At 44.9% G+C, this 17788-nt stretch overlaps 1 protein-coding gene across 4 annotated transcripts in view; it reads left to right on the forward strand.

Annotated features, from left to right (window-relative positions):
• The window catches only part of CCDC30 (coiled-coil domain containing 30), a 137303-nt gene that overhangs the window by 47635 nt on the left and 71880 nt on the right, over positions 1–17788 (forward strand). For all 4 annotated transcript variants that reach the window (XR_014714481.1, XM_084652016.1, XM_084652015.1 and 1 more), the window contains exons 7-8: positions 8734–8805; positions 13928–14043. Coding sequence is in view for 3 of the 4 variants with exons in the window: in XM_084652016.1 (XP_084508142.1) it covers positions 8734–8805; positions 13928–14043 (188 nt within the window). In the remaining variant the exon portion in view is untranslated. The remainder of the gene's footprint in view (positions 1–8733; positions 8806–13927; positions 14044–17788) is intronic.

The raw sequence follows: 17788 nt of genomic DNA on the forward strand, positions 1-17788 counted from the left end.
CATAGAAAGTCTCCTAGCCCCACTCTGTGCCATTTGTACACTACGAAATTAGGTCAAATTTATAGAAGTCGGTTTTGTAGAAAGCATTTTTATACAGTCGATTGTGTTTGTCCCCACATAAATGCTCTAAGTGCATTTAGTCGGTGGAGTGCATCCACAGTACCGTCGACTTCCGGAGCATTGCACTATGGATAGCTATCCCACAGTTCCCGCAGTCTCTGCCACCCATTTGAATTCTGGGTAGAAATCCCAATGCCTGATGGGGCAAAATCATTGTCACGGGTGGTTCTGGGTACATATCGTCAGGCCCCCCCCTTCCGTCCCTCCCTCCGTGAAAGCAAAGACAGACAATCGTTTCGCGCCTTTTTTCCTGGGTTACCTGTGCAGACGCCATACCATGGCAAGCATGGAGCCAGCTCAGCTCACCGTATGTTTCCTGGGTGCTGGCAGATGCGGTACAGCATTGCTACACAGCAGCCGCTCATTGCCTTTTGGCAGCAGACAGTGCAGTATGACTGGTAGCCATCGTCGATGTACTCCAGGGTGCTCTTTTAGCCAACGTCGGTGAGGTCGGTCAGAGGCGCCTGGGCAAACATGGGAGTGACTCAGTCAGGTCATTTCCCTTTTAAGTTTTGTCTCATGGCGATTCAGTCCTGCTAGCAGTCCTACTGCACCATCTTCTAATGAGCAGCCAGGAGATAACGATGGCCAGCAGACGTACTGCACTGTCTGCTGCCAGCAAGAAGTATAAAGACAGATGAAGTGGATCAAAACAAGAAATAGACCAGATTTGTTTTGTATTCATTTTCTCCTTCCTTCCTGCCTCTGTGAAATCAACGGCCTGCTAAACCCAGGGTTTTGAGTTTTATCCTTGAGGTGGCCATTCTGTTTTTCCTTGTTGCAAAGCCACCCCCTTTGCTGATTTTAATTCCCTGTAAGCCAACCCTGTAAGCCATGTTGTCAGTCACCCCTCCCTCCATCAGAGCAACGGCAGACAATCATTTCGCGCCCCTTTCCCTGGATTGCCCGAGCAGACGCCATAGCACAGCAAGCATGGAGCCCGTTCAGCTCACTGCAGCAGTTATGACCATTGTAAACACCTCACGCATTATCATGCAGCTTATGCAGAACCAGCACCTGAAAAACCAGGCGAGGAGGCGACGGCAGCGCGGTGATGAGGACATGAACACAGATTTCTCTAAAACCACGGTCCCCAGCAATTTGGAGATCATGGTGTTACTAGGGCAGGCTCATGCCGTGGAACGCTGATTTTGGGCCCGGGAAACAAGCACAGACTGGTGGGACCGTATAGTGTTGTAGGTTTGGGATGATTCCCAGTGGCTCCGAAACTTTCGCATGTGTAAGGGCACTTTTATGGAACTTTATGACTTGCTTTCCCCTGCCCTGAAGCGCAAGAATACCAAGATGAGAGCAGCTCTCACAGTTCACAAGCGAGTGGCAATAGCCTTGTGGAAGCTTGCAACGCCAGACAGCTACCGGTCAGTCGGTAATCAATTTGGAGTGGGCAAATCTACTGTGGGGGTTGCTGTGATGCAAGTAGCCAACGCTACCACTGAGCTGCTACTATCAAAGGTAGTGACTCTGGGAAATGTGCAGGTCATACTAGATGGCTTTGCTGCAATGGGATTCCCAAACTGTGGTGGGGCTATAGACACAACGCATATCCCTATGTTGGGACCGGACCACCAGGGTGGCCAGTACATAAACCGCAAGGGGTACTTTTCAATGGTACTGCAAGCACTGGTGGATCACAAGGGACGTTTCACGAACATCAACGTGGGATGGCTGGGAAAGGTTCATGATGCTCACATTTTTAGGAACTCTGGTCTGTTTAAAGGCTGCAGGAAGGGATTTACTTCCCAAACCAGAAAATAACTGTTGGGGGTGTTGAAATGCCTATAGTTATCCTTGGGGACCCAGCCTACCACTTAATGCCCTGGCTCATGAAGCCCTACACAGGCACCCTGGACAGTAGTAAGGAGCTGTTCAACTATAGGCTGAGCAAGTGGTTGGATATTAGGTTGGATATTAGGAAAAACTTTTTCATTAGGAGCGTGGTGAAACACTGGAATGCATTAGGGAGGTGGTGGAATCTCCTTCCTTAGAAGTTTTTAAAGTCAGGCTTGACAAAGCCCTGGCTGGGATGATTTAGTTGGGGATTGATCCTGCTTTGAGCAGGGGGTTGGACTAGATGACCTCCTGAGGTCCTTTCCAACTCTGATATTCTATGATTCTATGATTCTATAAGTGCAGAATGGTGGTAGAGTGTGCATTTGGACCTTTAAAGGGTCGCTGGTGCAGTTTACTGACTCGCTCAGACCTCAGCGAAACCAATATTCCCATTGTTATTGCTGCTTGCTGTGTGCTCCACAATCTCTGTGAGAGTAAGGGGGAGACATTTATGGTGAGGTGGGAGGTTGATGCAAATCGCCTGGCTGCTGAATACGTGCAGCCAGACACCAGGGCGGTTAGAAGAGCACAGCAGGAAGCACTGCACATCAGAGAAGCTTTGAAACCCAGTCTCATGACTGGCCAGGGTACTGTGTGACACTTCTGTTTGTTTCTCCTTGATGAAAACCTGCCCCCTTGGTTGCCTCTAAATTCCCTGTAATCCACCCGCCCTCCCTCCTTCGATCACAGCTTGCTTGCAAAGGAAATAAACTCACTATCATTTAAAAAACATGTATTCTTCATTAATTGATTATAAAAATAGGGAGATAAATCACAAGGTAGCCCGGGTGGGGTGTGGGAGGAGGGTAGTAGGGAAGGAAAAGGCCACTTTAAAACTTCTTGAATGACAGCCTTCTGTTGCTTGGGCTGTCCACTGGGGTGGAGTGGGCATCTGGGTGAGAAGGCTATGGAACTTGGGGAGGAGGGAGGGCAGTTAAACAGCGGCTGCAGCAGCAGTCTGATCCTGCTGCTGTTCATGAACCTCCACCAGACGCCGGAGCATGTCCGTTTGATCCCGCAGTAGCCCTAGCGTTGCCTCATGCCTCCTTTGATCTTCCTGCCGCCACCTCTCCTCACGTTCATCGCCTACTTTCCTGTACTCTGCTATTGTGTCCCTCCACACATTCTCCTGAGCTCTGTCAGTGCTGGATGACTGCATGAGCTCAGAGAACATTTCACCGCCTTATCTGAGATAGCCTTTGGGATGGAGGAGGGAGGCTTGAAACATTTGCAGCTGCTGGAGGAAAAAAAGGGAACGAAGTATTTTAAAAGATACATTTTACAGAACAATGGCTATACTCTTTCACGGTGAACAACACTATTCACATTACATAGCACATGTGATTTTGGTACAAGGTCGCATTTTGCATCTTATATTGAGTGCCTGCAGCTTTGGTGTTAGAGATCACACTCGCATTGCTGGGCAACAGAATTCGGCTTGCAGGCGGTCATGGTAAGCCATAGTCTTTTGGCTTCTGCAGCCTTCATAACCGCAGTGCCCTCCTCTCCCATACCAAGCAAATCCCGTTGAGTTGGCCATTTAGTGCTGCGGTTTTCCTGTTAACATGCAGCAGCAGAAACCAAACTAACCCCCACCCCCCTTCATCCAATTCTCTGGGATGATTGCTTTACCCCTCCCCCCACCTCATGGCTGGTATCAGGGAAGATCCCTGTTAGCCAAACGCGAACAGCTCAGCGCTAGTGGCCCCCCCGCCCCCACCACGTGGCTAACTGCAGGGAGGATTTTTTTCAGCCACAGGCAAACAGCCCAGTAGGAATGGCCACCTCTGAATGTCCCCTTAATTAAATTCCCCTATTTCAAGCAGGTTACCATGAACAATATCACTCTCCTGAGGATAACACAGAGAGATAAAGAACGGATGTTGCTTGAATGCCAGCAAACACTGGGACCATACGCTGCCAGACTTCGTCATGCAATGATAGCAGATTACTTGCTACTAGCATGGCATGGTAAAGTGTCCTACCATGGAGGACGGAATAAGGCTGCTTTCCCCAGAAACCTTCTGCAAAGGCTTTTAGAGTACCTCCAGGAGAGCTTCATGGAGATATCCCTGGAGGATTTCCGCTCCATCCCCGGACACGTTAACAGACTTTTCCAGTAGCTGTACTGGTCACGAATGCATCCCAAGTCCTCAGGGCTACTTAATCATTAAAAAATGCTTGCTTTTATAACATGTATTATATTTAAAAAGGTACACTAACCAGAGGTCCCTTCTCCGGCTTCTTTGGGTTGGGAGGGTATTTCAGTCAGAGTGAGAAAAAGATCCTGGCTGTCGGGGAGAACGGTGTGCTGTGTGCTCTCCTCAAGCTTGTCCTCCTCCTCATCTTCCCTATCTGCAAAATCCTCAGGCATAGCCGAGAGTACCCCATCATCAGAGTCCAAGGACAGGGGTGGGGTAGTGGTGGCGGCCCCCCCTAGAATTGCTTGCAGCTCAGCGTAGAAGCGGCATGTCTGGGGCGCTGTCCCGGAGCGTCCGTTTGTTTCTTTGGTTTTCTGGTTTGTCTGAGCTCCTTAAGTTTCACGCAGCACTGTGTTGCATCCCTGCTGTAGCCTCTGTCCCTCATGGGACATGTTTTGGCATTTCGTCTTTTGGAATATAGTTCTGATAGCATGGATTCCTCTCCCCAGACAGCAATCAGATCCAGTACCTCCCATTCAGTCCATGCTGGAGCTCTTTTTCAATTCTGGTACTGCATGGTCACCTGTGCTGATGAGCTCACATGGCCAAACAGGAAATGAGATTCAAAAGTTCCCAGGGCTTTTCCTATACACCAGGCCAGTGCATCCGAGTTCAGAGTGCTATCCAGAGCAGTCACAATGGTGCACTTGTGGGATAGCTCCCGGAGGCCAATACCTTCAAATTGTGTCCACACTAACCCTAATTCAAAACGGCGATGTCGATTTCAGCACTGATCCCCTTATTGGGGAGGAGTACAGAAATTGGTTTTAAGAGCCCTTTATGTCGAAAAAAATAGCTTCGTTGTGTGGACAGGTGTAGGGTTAATTCGATTTAATGCTGCTAAGTCTGACATAAACTCGTAGTGTAGACCAGGCCCTAGCATGGGAAATTCAGTCTGTGTCACATATTAGCCTGATGCGTTGGAATTCAGAATAAAGTCTTTCACTTGTATTCACAAAAAGAAAAGGAGTACTTGTGGCACCTTAGAGACTAACCAATTTATTTGAGCATAAGCTTTCGTGAGCTCACGAAAGCTTATGCTCAAATAAATTGGTTAGTCTCTAAGGTGCCACAAGTACTCCTTTTCTTTTTGCGAATACAGACTAACACGGCTGTTACTCTGACACTTGTATTCAGTAGCTGATAGGCAATGAAGTGTGAATGGGGAAAACCAAGACATTGGCTGATTTGACATGATACTATGGTAGCATAGTCCTGGTTTCTTCTCCTTGGCTTTTGTGGAGGAGGAAGAAGCCAGAGATGGGGCTGAGAGGAACAGCTACCCATTCAGTCCAAAAGCAGACGGGCCACCTGCTCCCTGTCTCTCAGATGCCATTGATTACAGATTTCCTGTCCTCATGTGCCATCTGAAGAGTGCATCACTGAGCCGTTCCCCATGCATACCTCAGGGGATGCATTTCCAGCTTCAAGGCAATCTCTGGTTAAGTTCTGGCCCTTTGCAGGCCTTCCTTCACAGGACTGACTCTAGAGATCTACTCCTTCTCCCAGTCAGCCACCACAGAGCTGGGTTTTTGCTCTTACCTCAGAGATTCAAAGGCCAGAAGGGACCATTGTGATCATCTAGTGTGATCTCCTGTTTGACACAGGCCAGAGACGTGCCGCACAATAACTCCTAGAGCAGAGCTTTTACACCTGTCTTGATTTAAAAATTGTCAGTCATGGAGAATCCACCACGACCCTGGGTTAATTTACTCTCATCATTAAAAATGTATACCTTATTTCCAGTCTGAATTTGTCCAGCTCCAGCTTCCAGTCATTGGATTGTGTTAGACTGCCATATTGAAAAGCCCATTATTAAATATTTGTTCCCCATGTAGATATTTGTGTAGACTAATCTTAACCTGCGAAGCTAAATAGGTTGAGCTGTTTGAGTCTATCACTCAAGGAGGTTTTCTAATCCTTTAATCATTCTCGTGGCTCCCACTTATCAGCATTCTCCTTGACTTGTGCACACCAGAACAGGACAAAGTATTCCAGCAGCAGCCACACCAGAGCCTGATACAGAGGGGAAATAACACCCTACTCCTCCCCCCCCCCCCGCCTGATTGGGCTGATTATCCACTACAACCCTCAGATCTTTTTCAGTGTCACTGCTTCCCAGGATAGAGTCCCCATCCTGTAAGTATGGCCTACGACCCTTGTTCCCAGTTGTATCCATTGACATTTAGCCGCATTAAAATGGATATTGTTTGCTTATGCACAATTTACCAAATGATCTAGATCATTATGATTCAGTGACCTGTTCTCATCATTATTTACCACTCCCTCAGTTTTTGTGTCATCTGCAAACTTGTGTCAGTGATGACTTTATATTTCTTCCAGGACATTAATAAAAATGAAAAATAGCATAGGGCCGAGAACCAATCTCTTTGGCACCACACTGAAACAGACCCAATCAGTGATGATTCCCCATTTATAGTTACATTTTGAGACCTATCAGTTAGCCAGTTTTTAATTCATTTAATGTGTGCCATGATAATTTTATAGCATTCTAATTTTTTAATCAAAATGCTGTGTGGTATCAAGTCAAATGCCTTACAGAAGTCTATGTCATCACTGTTACCTATATCAATCAAGCTTGTCATCTCATCAAAAAAAGATACCAAGTTAGTTTGACAGGATCTATTTTCCAAAACCATGTTGATTTGCATTAATTACTTTACTCTCCTTTAATTCTTTATTAATCAAGTCTCATATAAGCTGTTCCATTATCTTGCCTGGGATCAATGTCTGACTGACAGGCCTATAATTCCTTGGTCATCCAATTTACCCTTTTTAAAAAATTGGCACAACATTAGCTTTCTTCCAGTTTTCTGGAACTTTCCCAGTGCTCAAATTCTTATTGAAAATCAGTATTAACATTCTAGCAAGCTCTGTAGCCATCTCTTTTAAAACTCTTGGATGAAGTTATCTGGACCTGCTAATTCAAAAATGTCTCACTTTAGTAGCTTCTGTTTAACATCCTCCAGAAATATTAGTGGAATGGAAAGAGTATTATCATCCCCATATGATGAGCATATTATCTGTTTTTCCCCAAATACAAAACAGAAATATTGATTGAACATTTTTGCCTTTTCTGCAGTATTATTGATAATTCTACAGTTTCCATGTAGTAATGGACCAGTACCATTGTCAGGATTCTTTTTCTTCCCAGTATATTTTTAAAAACTCTTTCTTATTGTTCTTAACACTTGGCCATAGATTTCTCCTTGTGTCCCTTGGCTTCCCTTGTCAATTTTCTACAATTCCAAACTTCTAATTTACATCCATTATTACTAATTTACCCTTTCTTCCATTTGTCATATACTATTTTATTTTTTATAGCTGCCTTCACTTCCCCTCTAAATCAGGTCAGTTTTTTAATTAGCACAACCTTCTCCCTCAATTCTGGGACTATGGCTTTTGGGGCATCTAGTAAGGTGTTCTTAAATGATTCCCATTTATCATACACATTTTTCTGATTAAATTATTCCTCCCAGCTGAGAATGTATACAGGAAGCATCAGAAAATGATCAGTTGAAGTTTAAACAGCAGCTGAAGGTCCCTGTCCTACAATGTGATCCATGAGGGGTTGACCCTCTGCCCAGGCTGAGCCCCATTTACTTCACTGGGACTCCACATGGAATACACTTGCATAGACTTGTCATGTAACTGACCACATCAGCTTACTTTTACCCAAGAAGCACTGTCTCCAAGTCATTAAACAGCTCCAATCAGCAGCCCGAGCAGTCAGTCATAGGCTGTGTTTTATTCAAAGTCTTGGGAGCAAACACTGTACACAGAGTTTGTCAGACCTTCTATGTTGATCGATCGATATACATGCGTCAAAGGGCACAAGCTCGGCAATGTGTCACAGCCTCCAAACAGTACTTCTCCAGATCATGGACAGAGCTGCTGTATTTGACTTCCTTTCCCAGCGGAACCTTGTGTGCATTGAACCAGTGAGAAATCTATTTATGATGAGCATGCTCAGTTTTGTAATCTGCATAAAAGTATGAATTAGAGTTTGGCTTTCTACGCTGTGATTAAGGTTTTAATGTCTGACGTGTTTCTGTGCTTTGTTATGCTTAGAATGTTAGTGTTCAGAATCATATTAAAACTTACCAAGGGAAGCTATTAAAACTAAAAATAATAATAATTGTGTTTCTGGAATTTTAATCCTCCCTGTAGACTTTAGGAGCTAAATGCACTGTAACTAGATTCAATCATAGAAAATCAAGTGGGATCCCTGATTTATTTGAGGGAAAGTCCATCTAGAACCAGTGTTTGCTCTTGCAGCCTGTTGAAGTTTAATAAAAAGTGTATGATCCCTATTAGGCAATTTTTCAGTCCAGTACATTATTTTCTATTGTTGGTGGTTGCTAAGTGTTTAAAATCATGAGTTATGGTCTGGTTTTGTGCTCTTTCCACTCCTTTGAGCTCAATGTTATATTGTTTGAATTTTTTGAATGAAAAACTATAGGATTCTAGAATTCTGTGCTCATAAAAAAGGATTGGCAAAGTTATCATAGGTGAGATTGTTTCTCCGTTGTTCTCTTAGATCCTGCTTTGCGGCTGGCCCCACAAACATCTGAGAGCTGGAGAGAAGAGATGAATAAGCTGAAAGACAGTGGTAAGACATACATTAGCAGCATACATACCTGCTGACGTTACTTCCAGGCCTGGGTGGTTGAAATTTTTTGTCAAAATTATTTTAACAGGAAATTGAGTTTTCAGCTGAATGAAAATTTTTGCAGAAAGTGTATGTTTTCCTTGAAAAAAAGTTATATTTAATTGGAAAACTGAAAATCAAAATGCCCAAAATTTTCAGCTAAAACCAGAAATTTTGTGGGTTTTCAGCAGTTTTGGGCTAAAATAGCTTCATTTTTTGACAAAAAGTTGAAATTTCCCACTGAAAAGTTAGATGAAAATGAAAAAAATAGTTTTTGTCCAAATTTTCTGAGGAGAAATTTTTTTTTTGACCAGCTCTACTAAGGAGTATGGTTGGAATATAAATTCAAATCTGGAAAGATTTCTAATGTTGTGCTGCTAACACAAGCTATTGACACTTTGCTTGATGTTACTTACAGTCTAAATTCTTTGCTATCCATATTCACCAGAATGGCTGTAGAATGAGCTATATTATGTTCACTAGCTATGACTTTTTGAAACACTGTAAGGGATAGGAGTAAGTACCGTACTAACATGGTTTTATTGCACCAATGTATTCCATAAGTGTTAGTGTTATGCCTATGCTGCTATGCTAATAAGCTCGGATTGTTTCTGTTCATGGTAAAATTTAGTGTTGTGGTTTCTGTGAACTTTTAGAATCTGTTCATGAAGTAAACACATTCCCAAAGACGTTAGTTTTCTGTATGATTTCAGAGTAACAGCCGTGTTAGTCTGTATTCGCAAAAAGAAAAGGAGTACTTGTGGCACCTTAGAGACTAACCAATTTATTTGAGCATGAGCTTTCGTGAGCTACAGCTCACTTCATCGGATGTTTTCTGTATGTTTCTCAAGAGCAAGAAAGCAACATGTGTCCCTTCTGCTTGCACTGAACTAACCCCTCTTCTTACATTGTCCTGGACCTTTCAGTTGCTAATTACAAATATTTTCTGCTGCAGAATTAATTGTGCTTGTTTTTACTAAAAATAAAGCTCAGTAAACAACCTTCTGGAGAAGCGAAGGTCAGGGTGACTAAGAGACCTTAGAAATGGGTCCAAATCCTCTCTTCTGTTCTGGTTTCTTTATGTGCATTAGACAGCGCAAAGGGGCCAGAAAGCAGGCAGATCAGGCAAGTGAGAATTACCCTGGTGTGCAGAAAGAAAAGGAGGACTTGTGGCACCGTAGAGACTAACAAATTTATTTGCGCATAAGCTTTCGTGAGCTACAGCTCACTTCATCGGATGCATACAGTGGAAAATACAGTGGGGATATTTTATATACACAGAGTACATGAAACAATGGGTGTTACCATACAGACTGTAACAAGAGTGATCAGGAAAGGTGAGCTATTACCAGCGGGGGGCGGGGGGGAGACCTTTTCTAGTGATAATCAAGGTGGGCCATTTCCAGCAGTTGACAAGAACAGTAGGGGGGGAAATAAACAAGGGGAAATAGTTTTACTTTGTGTAATGACACATCCACTCCCAGTCTCTATTCAAGCCTAAGTTAATTGTATCCAGTTTGCAGATTAATTCCAATTCATCAGTTTCTCGTTGGAGTCTGTTTTTGAAGTTTTTTTGTTGAAGAATTGCCACTTTTAGGTCTGTAATCGAGTGACCAAAGAGACTACAGTGTTCTCCGACTGGTTTATGAATGTTATAATTCTTGATGTCTGATTTGTGTCCGTTTATTCTTTACGTAGAGACTGTCCAGTTTGGCCAATGTACATGGCAGAGGGGCATTGCTGGCACATGATGGCATATATCACATTGGTAGATGCGCAGGTGAATGAGCCTCTGATACTGTGGCTGATGTGATGGTGTCCCCTGAATAGATATGTGAACACAGTTGGCAATGGGCTTTGCTGCAAGGATAGGTTCCTGGGTTAGTGTTTTTGTTGTGTGGTGTGTGGTTGCTGGTGAGTATTTGCTTCAGGTTGGGGGGCTGTCTGTAAGCAAGGACTGGCCTGTCTAGCCATCTAGCCACTAGCTATCACCTTCAGCCCCCAACTAAAACCTCTCCAACGCATCATCAAGGATCTACAACCTATCCTGAAGTATGACCCATCACTCTCACAGATCTTGGGAGACAGGCCAGTCCTTGCTTACAGACAGCCCCCCAACCTGAAGCAAATACTCACCAGCAACCACACAACAGAACCACTAACCCAGGGACCTATCCTTGCAACAAAGCCCGTTGCCAATTATGTCCACATATCTATTCAGGGGACACCATCACAGGGCCTAATCACATCAGCCACACTATCAGAGGCTTGTTCACCTGCGCATCTAACCTGGTGTGCAGGAGCTATTAATGGGCAGAGCCAGCTGCAGTGACACTCTCCATTCAGCCCTGCTCAGCATAAGGAATTTGTCAGTGGCACAGCTGAATTGTGCTGTGCTCCATCTATGCTCGGCTGGAGAATGGTCCTTAGGGACCACTGCCAGGTTAAGTTACAGCACGCCTCCCCTCTATTGTTGCTCTAACCTGCACCAGGGCTGAGGTTCACATGCTCCACTGCTTTTACCAATTGCTTATGGCCCAGAGTCTCTTCTGTGCTTATTTTTATCTAAATAGGTAATTTTGATGTTTCCAAGGGACACCTCTCCTTTTCCAGAGAGAAGTCCTCCCTGCTGTTGAGGGCTGATTCCTACAGCAGTAACCAGACTAGGTTTACTCCTGGTGGGATTCTGCACCAAAAAATTAAAAATTCTGCATATTTTATTTGTCAAAATAATGCAATATAATTACACCAGTTTAAATTGTTTTGGTAATTTATTTAAATTACAGTACAGAAAAAAAGTCACAATAACTATTCAGCATTTCCTAAACACATGAAAGTTAAATTACAAACACTTGGTAACTAATACCCTGCATTCCAGTTATAATCCTGGATTTTCATTTAAATTAAATTACAGAACACCAAACAGCCACATAAAAAAAAGTAGAATGTCATTTTTAATTGCTCAGACTTTCACACATGAAAGTCATAGTTTTGCTAATCATTGTCCTGGACCTGTCTGGGGACTTTGGGAAGTGTTTGCTTCTGATTGTCCTGACATTTTACTGACTGCTTGGTAAATGTTTTATTTGCCCTCAAAGTATTTTTTTTTTAATAATAGGTAAGTAAAATAGATCCTGAGCTGTACCCCATTGTGCCACTTTGGCACAGGAAAAAAGTGAGACAGCGCATAGATCTTCCTAGCTGATTCCCTTACTGTCATTTATAAGACTTTACATCACTCTGGCAATGTAGGGGCCTTAAAACTTTTACAGGTTTTATGCCTCTGGGGGAAACTGACTGAGAATGAGAACAGTTAATTAACAGCAGGAACATTAACAATGCTGCTACGCAAGCAGGCTGCAACATTTCTGCCTCAGAGAATGAGATCAATTAACTAGCAAGCAGGCTGCTACGTTTCTGCCTCCGGGACCGAGCCTTCCTCGTGCATAATAAAAAGACCTACCTTCCATGCCCCCGGCAAGCTGCAGTAGCAAATGAGAGGGACAGAGTTTCTCTTGCATGTTGACCCACGCCCAGCCCTGTCCCCAATGGTGATAAATGTCTCCCATGCAGACATGTATGCCCAGCCCCGCTCCCCGCACAGTGATTTGTGTCTCTGAAACTGCTCCAGGCACTCTGGAACAGACGTGCTGCTGGGGAAGAGGCAAATGTCCCCCTGCAGATTTCTTTTGCATTTTTCTGCATGGGGTGTACAGAAATATGTGGGCCGTATGGATTCTGCACCACTGCAGGGACGCAGAATTCTGTCAGGAGTATAGGCTAAATTTCCACAACTCCAGAGTGATACCAACTCTCCAGCACCCTCTACCCCAGGCTACTCCCTGCAAACACACCAGGCTGCCCCCCTACCCTGACTTCTGCAACCATGGAGGACCTTCACTTCATACACCTTGGCATTTCTTTCTGGGTTTAAAAAGTAGCCCAGCTAGTTCCAGAGTTTTAAAATGGAATAGTCTCACTTGCCATGTATAACAGCTTCACTGGGGGATAACCACATCTAATTTTCAAACAATGGTGATTTCCAATATATTTTACTGTTCTTGCCTTTTTAAGAAAAATGGTCTCTTGCATACACAAATCTCCAAATCTACCTGGGTTTCAAATTGGTAGGTGTAATGTGATTTTGTTGGGTGGATAGAAGTGTACAGATAAATATTAGACGCTTGGGAGAAATTTCTAAAAGGAGTCATTCTTAAATCTGGAAAAGTAGTTGCTCAGTTTATTCAGTGTTAGAATATGTTCCAGTTGTCACTGAGACCTGTCTTTAAATAGTTGAAAGAATTAGGTTTTTTGTTGTGCTACAAGTGAGATCAAGCTCAGCCCTGACTAAGGAAAGGCTGACATGCTTCCATAATAAACCACATACTTGCAGATCTTGGACTAGAACCCGGGTCCTAAAGCTCCAAAAATCACAAGCCTCTGCCATTTGAGCTGAAATAAAGCTCCGTGACCTGAATAATGGCTCCCTTATGCTTTGTGAACCAGCCACTAGAGGGCAGCATCACACACCCAAAGGTAGTACATTCCAGGGGTCCATACTCATATGATCATAGAATCATAGAATCATAGAATATCAGGGTTGGAAGGGACCTCAGGAGGTCATCTAGTCCAACCCCCTGCTCAAAGCAGGACCAATCCCCAATTAAATCATCCCAGCCAGGGCTTTGTCAAGCCTGACCTTAAAAACTTCTAAGGAAGGAGATTCTACCACCTCCCTAGGTAACGCATTCCAGTGTTTCACCACCCTCCTAGTGAAAAAGTTTTTCCTAAACCTAACCTAAACCTCCCCCACTGCAACTTGAGACCATTACTCCTTGTTCTGTCATCTGCGACCACTGAAAACAGTCTAGAGCCATCCTCTTTGGAACCCACTTTCAGGTAGTTGAAAGCAGCTATCAAATCCCCCCTCATTCTTCTCTTCTGCGGACTAAAAAGTGATGCCCGTCTGTGCCAAACCCTGAGCTCAGATGCACAGCAAGGGCCAGGGATAGGGCAGTGTTGACTCCATTGCCATCTGTCCATGTGTTGCCTAAGTGTTTTCCTGTCATTTGCTGGAGTTTAGATAGGACTGAGCTGCAGAAGGCCATGGAACACAACAACAGACTGGACAAGGAAATTCTAGCATTGCGCAGTCGGGTCCGATTGCTTGACTCTGAAAGAAAAGTGTTCCTAGAACTGGTAAGTCTCTGTCTCCACCTTATTTGGCATGTAATTCACTCTCAGTCTGCTGTAGCACTGAGCTGTCCATGCCTCAGCTGTTTATTCAGTCACACCATCACATCTAGCCTTTCCTGCTGCTGTGCCCCTGGACTCGTTAATCTCACCTTGAGTCAGAGTTCTCCCGTTTTCTGGTTAGTGTCCACTAAAGGAACCTGAACAACCAGAAACATTCGGACACTGGGTGTTTCTGTAAACAAATTTCTATGGCCTGTGACCATGAGCCTCATGGCTGCTGGAAACATTGAGCACCCAGAGCTCCAAACGAAATTAGTGGGAGCTGTGAGTGCTGAAGTGACTCAGGTTGGGTACCCAAAAAGGAAACACTGAACTCCCATCCCTTTCCTATTGACTGCAACGGGGGATAAGCCTAAACTTACCTTTAAGCCCATGCTTACATGCTTTGCTGAGTAGGGATAGCATTGCTCATGTGCTTAAGTTTAAGCATGTGCTTCAGTGCTTTACTGAACTGGGACCTTAACATGCATGTTGTGTTATTGTGCCCTGCTTGCCGTGTGATCCAGATTGTTCTCTATTAGTAGCCTGTCCTCAGCATTATTTACCACCCGAATAATGTGCAAATGTTGGCAGATGTGATTTTATATTTTCTTTGGGGTCATTGTGTGACGAAGTGGGACTGTTCTTAATGTTTCCTCTGAATATTGTGGGGGTGCCTCAGTTTCCCCTCTGCAGTTCTTAAGTATCTAGGTGGTGGGGTAAGGGTGTATGATCACTGCAGAGCCCTAGAGGGCAGGTGTGTGCAGGAGTCTGGACACAGAGAATGGCCGACACCCTGTTTCCTGGCAACTGATGGCCTGGGCCCTTCCCCCCTGCAAGGTGAGAGCTAAAGGGTTGGAAAACAAAGGAATCAGGTGACCTCCTGGCCCGGGAAAGGGACAAAGCCCAGAGGAGGTGGGGCTGGAGGGAGTTTCAGTTTGGGGCTAGCTGGGACATGGAGTGAAGTACAGAGTGGTTGTCTGGCTCACTGCCCCCCAAAATGGACCCAGCTGAGGGGTCCTGTTCTCTGCACCTGCAAGCTCTGTGTTAGACCATGTTCCTGTTGTCTAATAAACCTCTGTTTTACTGGCTGGCTGAGAGTCACGTCTGACTGCGGAGTTGGGAGGCAGGACCCTCTGGCTTCCTCAGGAGCCCCACCTGAGTGGACTTGCTGTGGGAAGCACACGGAGGGGCAGAGGATGCTGAATGCTCCGAGGTCAGACCCAGGAAGGTGGAAGCTGTGTGAGCTGTGTGTCCTGAAGACAGGCTGCTCACAGAAAGGCGACTGCCCCAGAGTCCTGACTGGCTTCATGGGGAGCAGTTCCAGAGCATCACCCAGGGACTCCGTGACACATTGATAAAGATATTGAATAGTGTTGGGATTGATCCTGTGAGACCCTATCAGCAGGAGGTAGCATCTCTCACCTAGCGGTTAGATTCCAAGGCAGCAGTGACACCCAATGGTTCACCTCTGGTGGAAATTTCACCTAGTGGGTGTCACTCTTGAAGGCAGCAACCCTGCCTAGTGGGTATAGTTCATGGGTGCCAGCTCAGCCTAGTGGGTTCAGTTCACAGGCGGCAGCCCGGCCTAGTGTGTTCAGTTCTCAGTGGGGTAAGGGAACCTGGGCCCTCCCACTGCACAGGGTTCTGACCCAGGGCCCTGGGAGGCTGGTTTGGCTCCTCTCACCCTATGGTTTCTTGCATCAGTCTCCAGACAGCTTCCCTGGGTCACTTCCTACCTCCTTTTGCATCCCAGCTGGCCACCAGCCATCCCTGAGGAGCACTGCCTTCTGGGCTTCCTGATCTGGCCCCAGTCTCCAGTGCTGCAGCTCCCTATTCCTTGGCTTGGTGTAGGATCCAGCCATGTCTCCCCTGAAGCTCCCAGAGCACATCTTTCTCCCTGGCCTGCTAGTCCTGACTGAGCTGTTTGGCTGCCTTTTAAACCCTGCCTCCAATCTGAGCACGCATGGCACAGTCGGAGGGGCAGGGCCTCCTGAGACCAGAGTTTCTCCTTAACCCCCTCCTGTCCAGTGAGAGGTTTATACACTCTGTCACAAACCGTCCTGCTCCAGATCGGTGCCAGGGCATAGTCCTGTGGTTCTTGGAAAATCCCTCTCCACCGCATCTCTCTAGAAAAATTGGTGTTTTTGTGATCCTTCCCTGCTCAGTGAAGGATTTCAAAGCTGTACAGCTGCAAGGAGAGGTATCACTGCATAATCCTGTGGTTAGTATTTGTCTTGGTGTCCAGGCATCATAGTGGCACGTGGTCAGTCACTAGCTGACCGGCATTCCCCCACAAGTAGTACTTAAAGCCTCCACAGCCCATTTCACTGCTAGGGCCTCCTTCTCAATGACCGATCAAAGGTACCAGGTATATATTGCTGGCTGGATCCTTATTCAGTATACTCAGGGCAAATGTTACCAAGTCATGATCACGTCTACCTAAGCAACCACTATTTTTTAATTCAATGAGAAACTTAATTCTGATGGATAAAGATTATCATTATAATAGTAGTATAGCGAATCACACTTTTTTGGGGTACAATACTTTTTATGTTAGAAATTTATCATCTTTAATTTGTAGAAACTACTGGCAGGATGAGACCTCTAGCAAAATTTAAGTAGAAATTAACAGATGAAACTGGAGCCTTTCTCTTGTGTGTCTGTCCATGAGCAACCTCTTGGTGGTTGCCAACTGCAACATATATTTAACACCTTCTATTTCCATCCACATCCCAAAAATCAGATCCAGAATGTGTCCATTGTGGAGAGTAGAGTCAGAAAGCACCAGATAAACTCCCATATTTGTCGATGTGGCCTGGCTGATCCCAGGTTGATGTTCCAGTATGGACAATAAAATTGATTTTTAAAAAAGGAGTGCAATCCCTTGCCTCACCGAAGTCAGTAGCAAAACTCCCCCTGATGCTAATAAGACCAGGAGTTCACCCAAGAAGTCTTGGAGAATGCAATACCAGGCCTAACTATTATTATTTATTTTTTATTTTATTTTATTATGTATTAACAAGAAAATAGCTCCTTAGGCTCAGATAGGAATGCTGCAGAACAGCACGATTGTCTGTGTACTACCAGAATTCCTAGATCAATTTTATCCTGAAACTCACATGTCAGATGGACACATTCAAATGAATCCATCCTTGGTGTGGCATCTCCTACCTTTTGAGGTAACCTGCAAAGAGCACAGTTATATCCCTTTCCCTTAGATCATGTTGAAGCAAATATCCAGATGTTCAACCAGATCTTGGTAACACGTTCTACAAAATATACTCTGGCTCAACCACAAGATATGGGCATGATGCAGGAATGACTGGGTGAAATTCTGTGGCCTGTGAGATCCCTTCTGGTCTTAAAACTCTATGAATTAGTGCAAGGCTTGAACCCAAATCCATGCCTAAATCACAGATGGTGGCTTTCCTGCTGTTCATTAAGCAATGTGAGCTGAAGGTTTGGGGCACTTCTTCCAGTTGCTCCATTAGGCCCCTGAAATAAGGCCTCAGAGGACACCAGTGGGACAGATAATAAAAGTTGGCCCTCTGGTCTTTTGTCTCAACATACCAGGATCAACCAGCCCATTTGCTAAAGAATCTGAGTTGTGCTCCCTAGAACCAGACAACTGCTACTGCCACACACACCCTCAGTGTGCCAGGTCACAGTGTGCCTTGTTGCTCCACCTCTCATCCACTGTTGTGAT

The sequence above is a fragment of the Lepidochelys olivacea genome (assembly GCF_965140295.1).
Source record: "Lepidochelys olivacea isolate rLepOli2 genome assembly, chromosome: 18".
NCBI classification, from domain to species: Eukaryota; Metazoa; Chordata; order Testudines; family Cheloniidae; genus Lepidochelys; species Lepidochelys olivacea.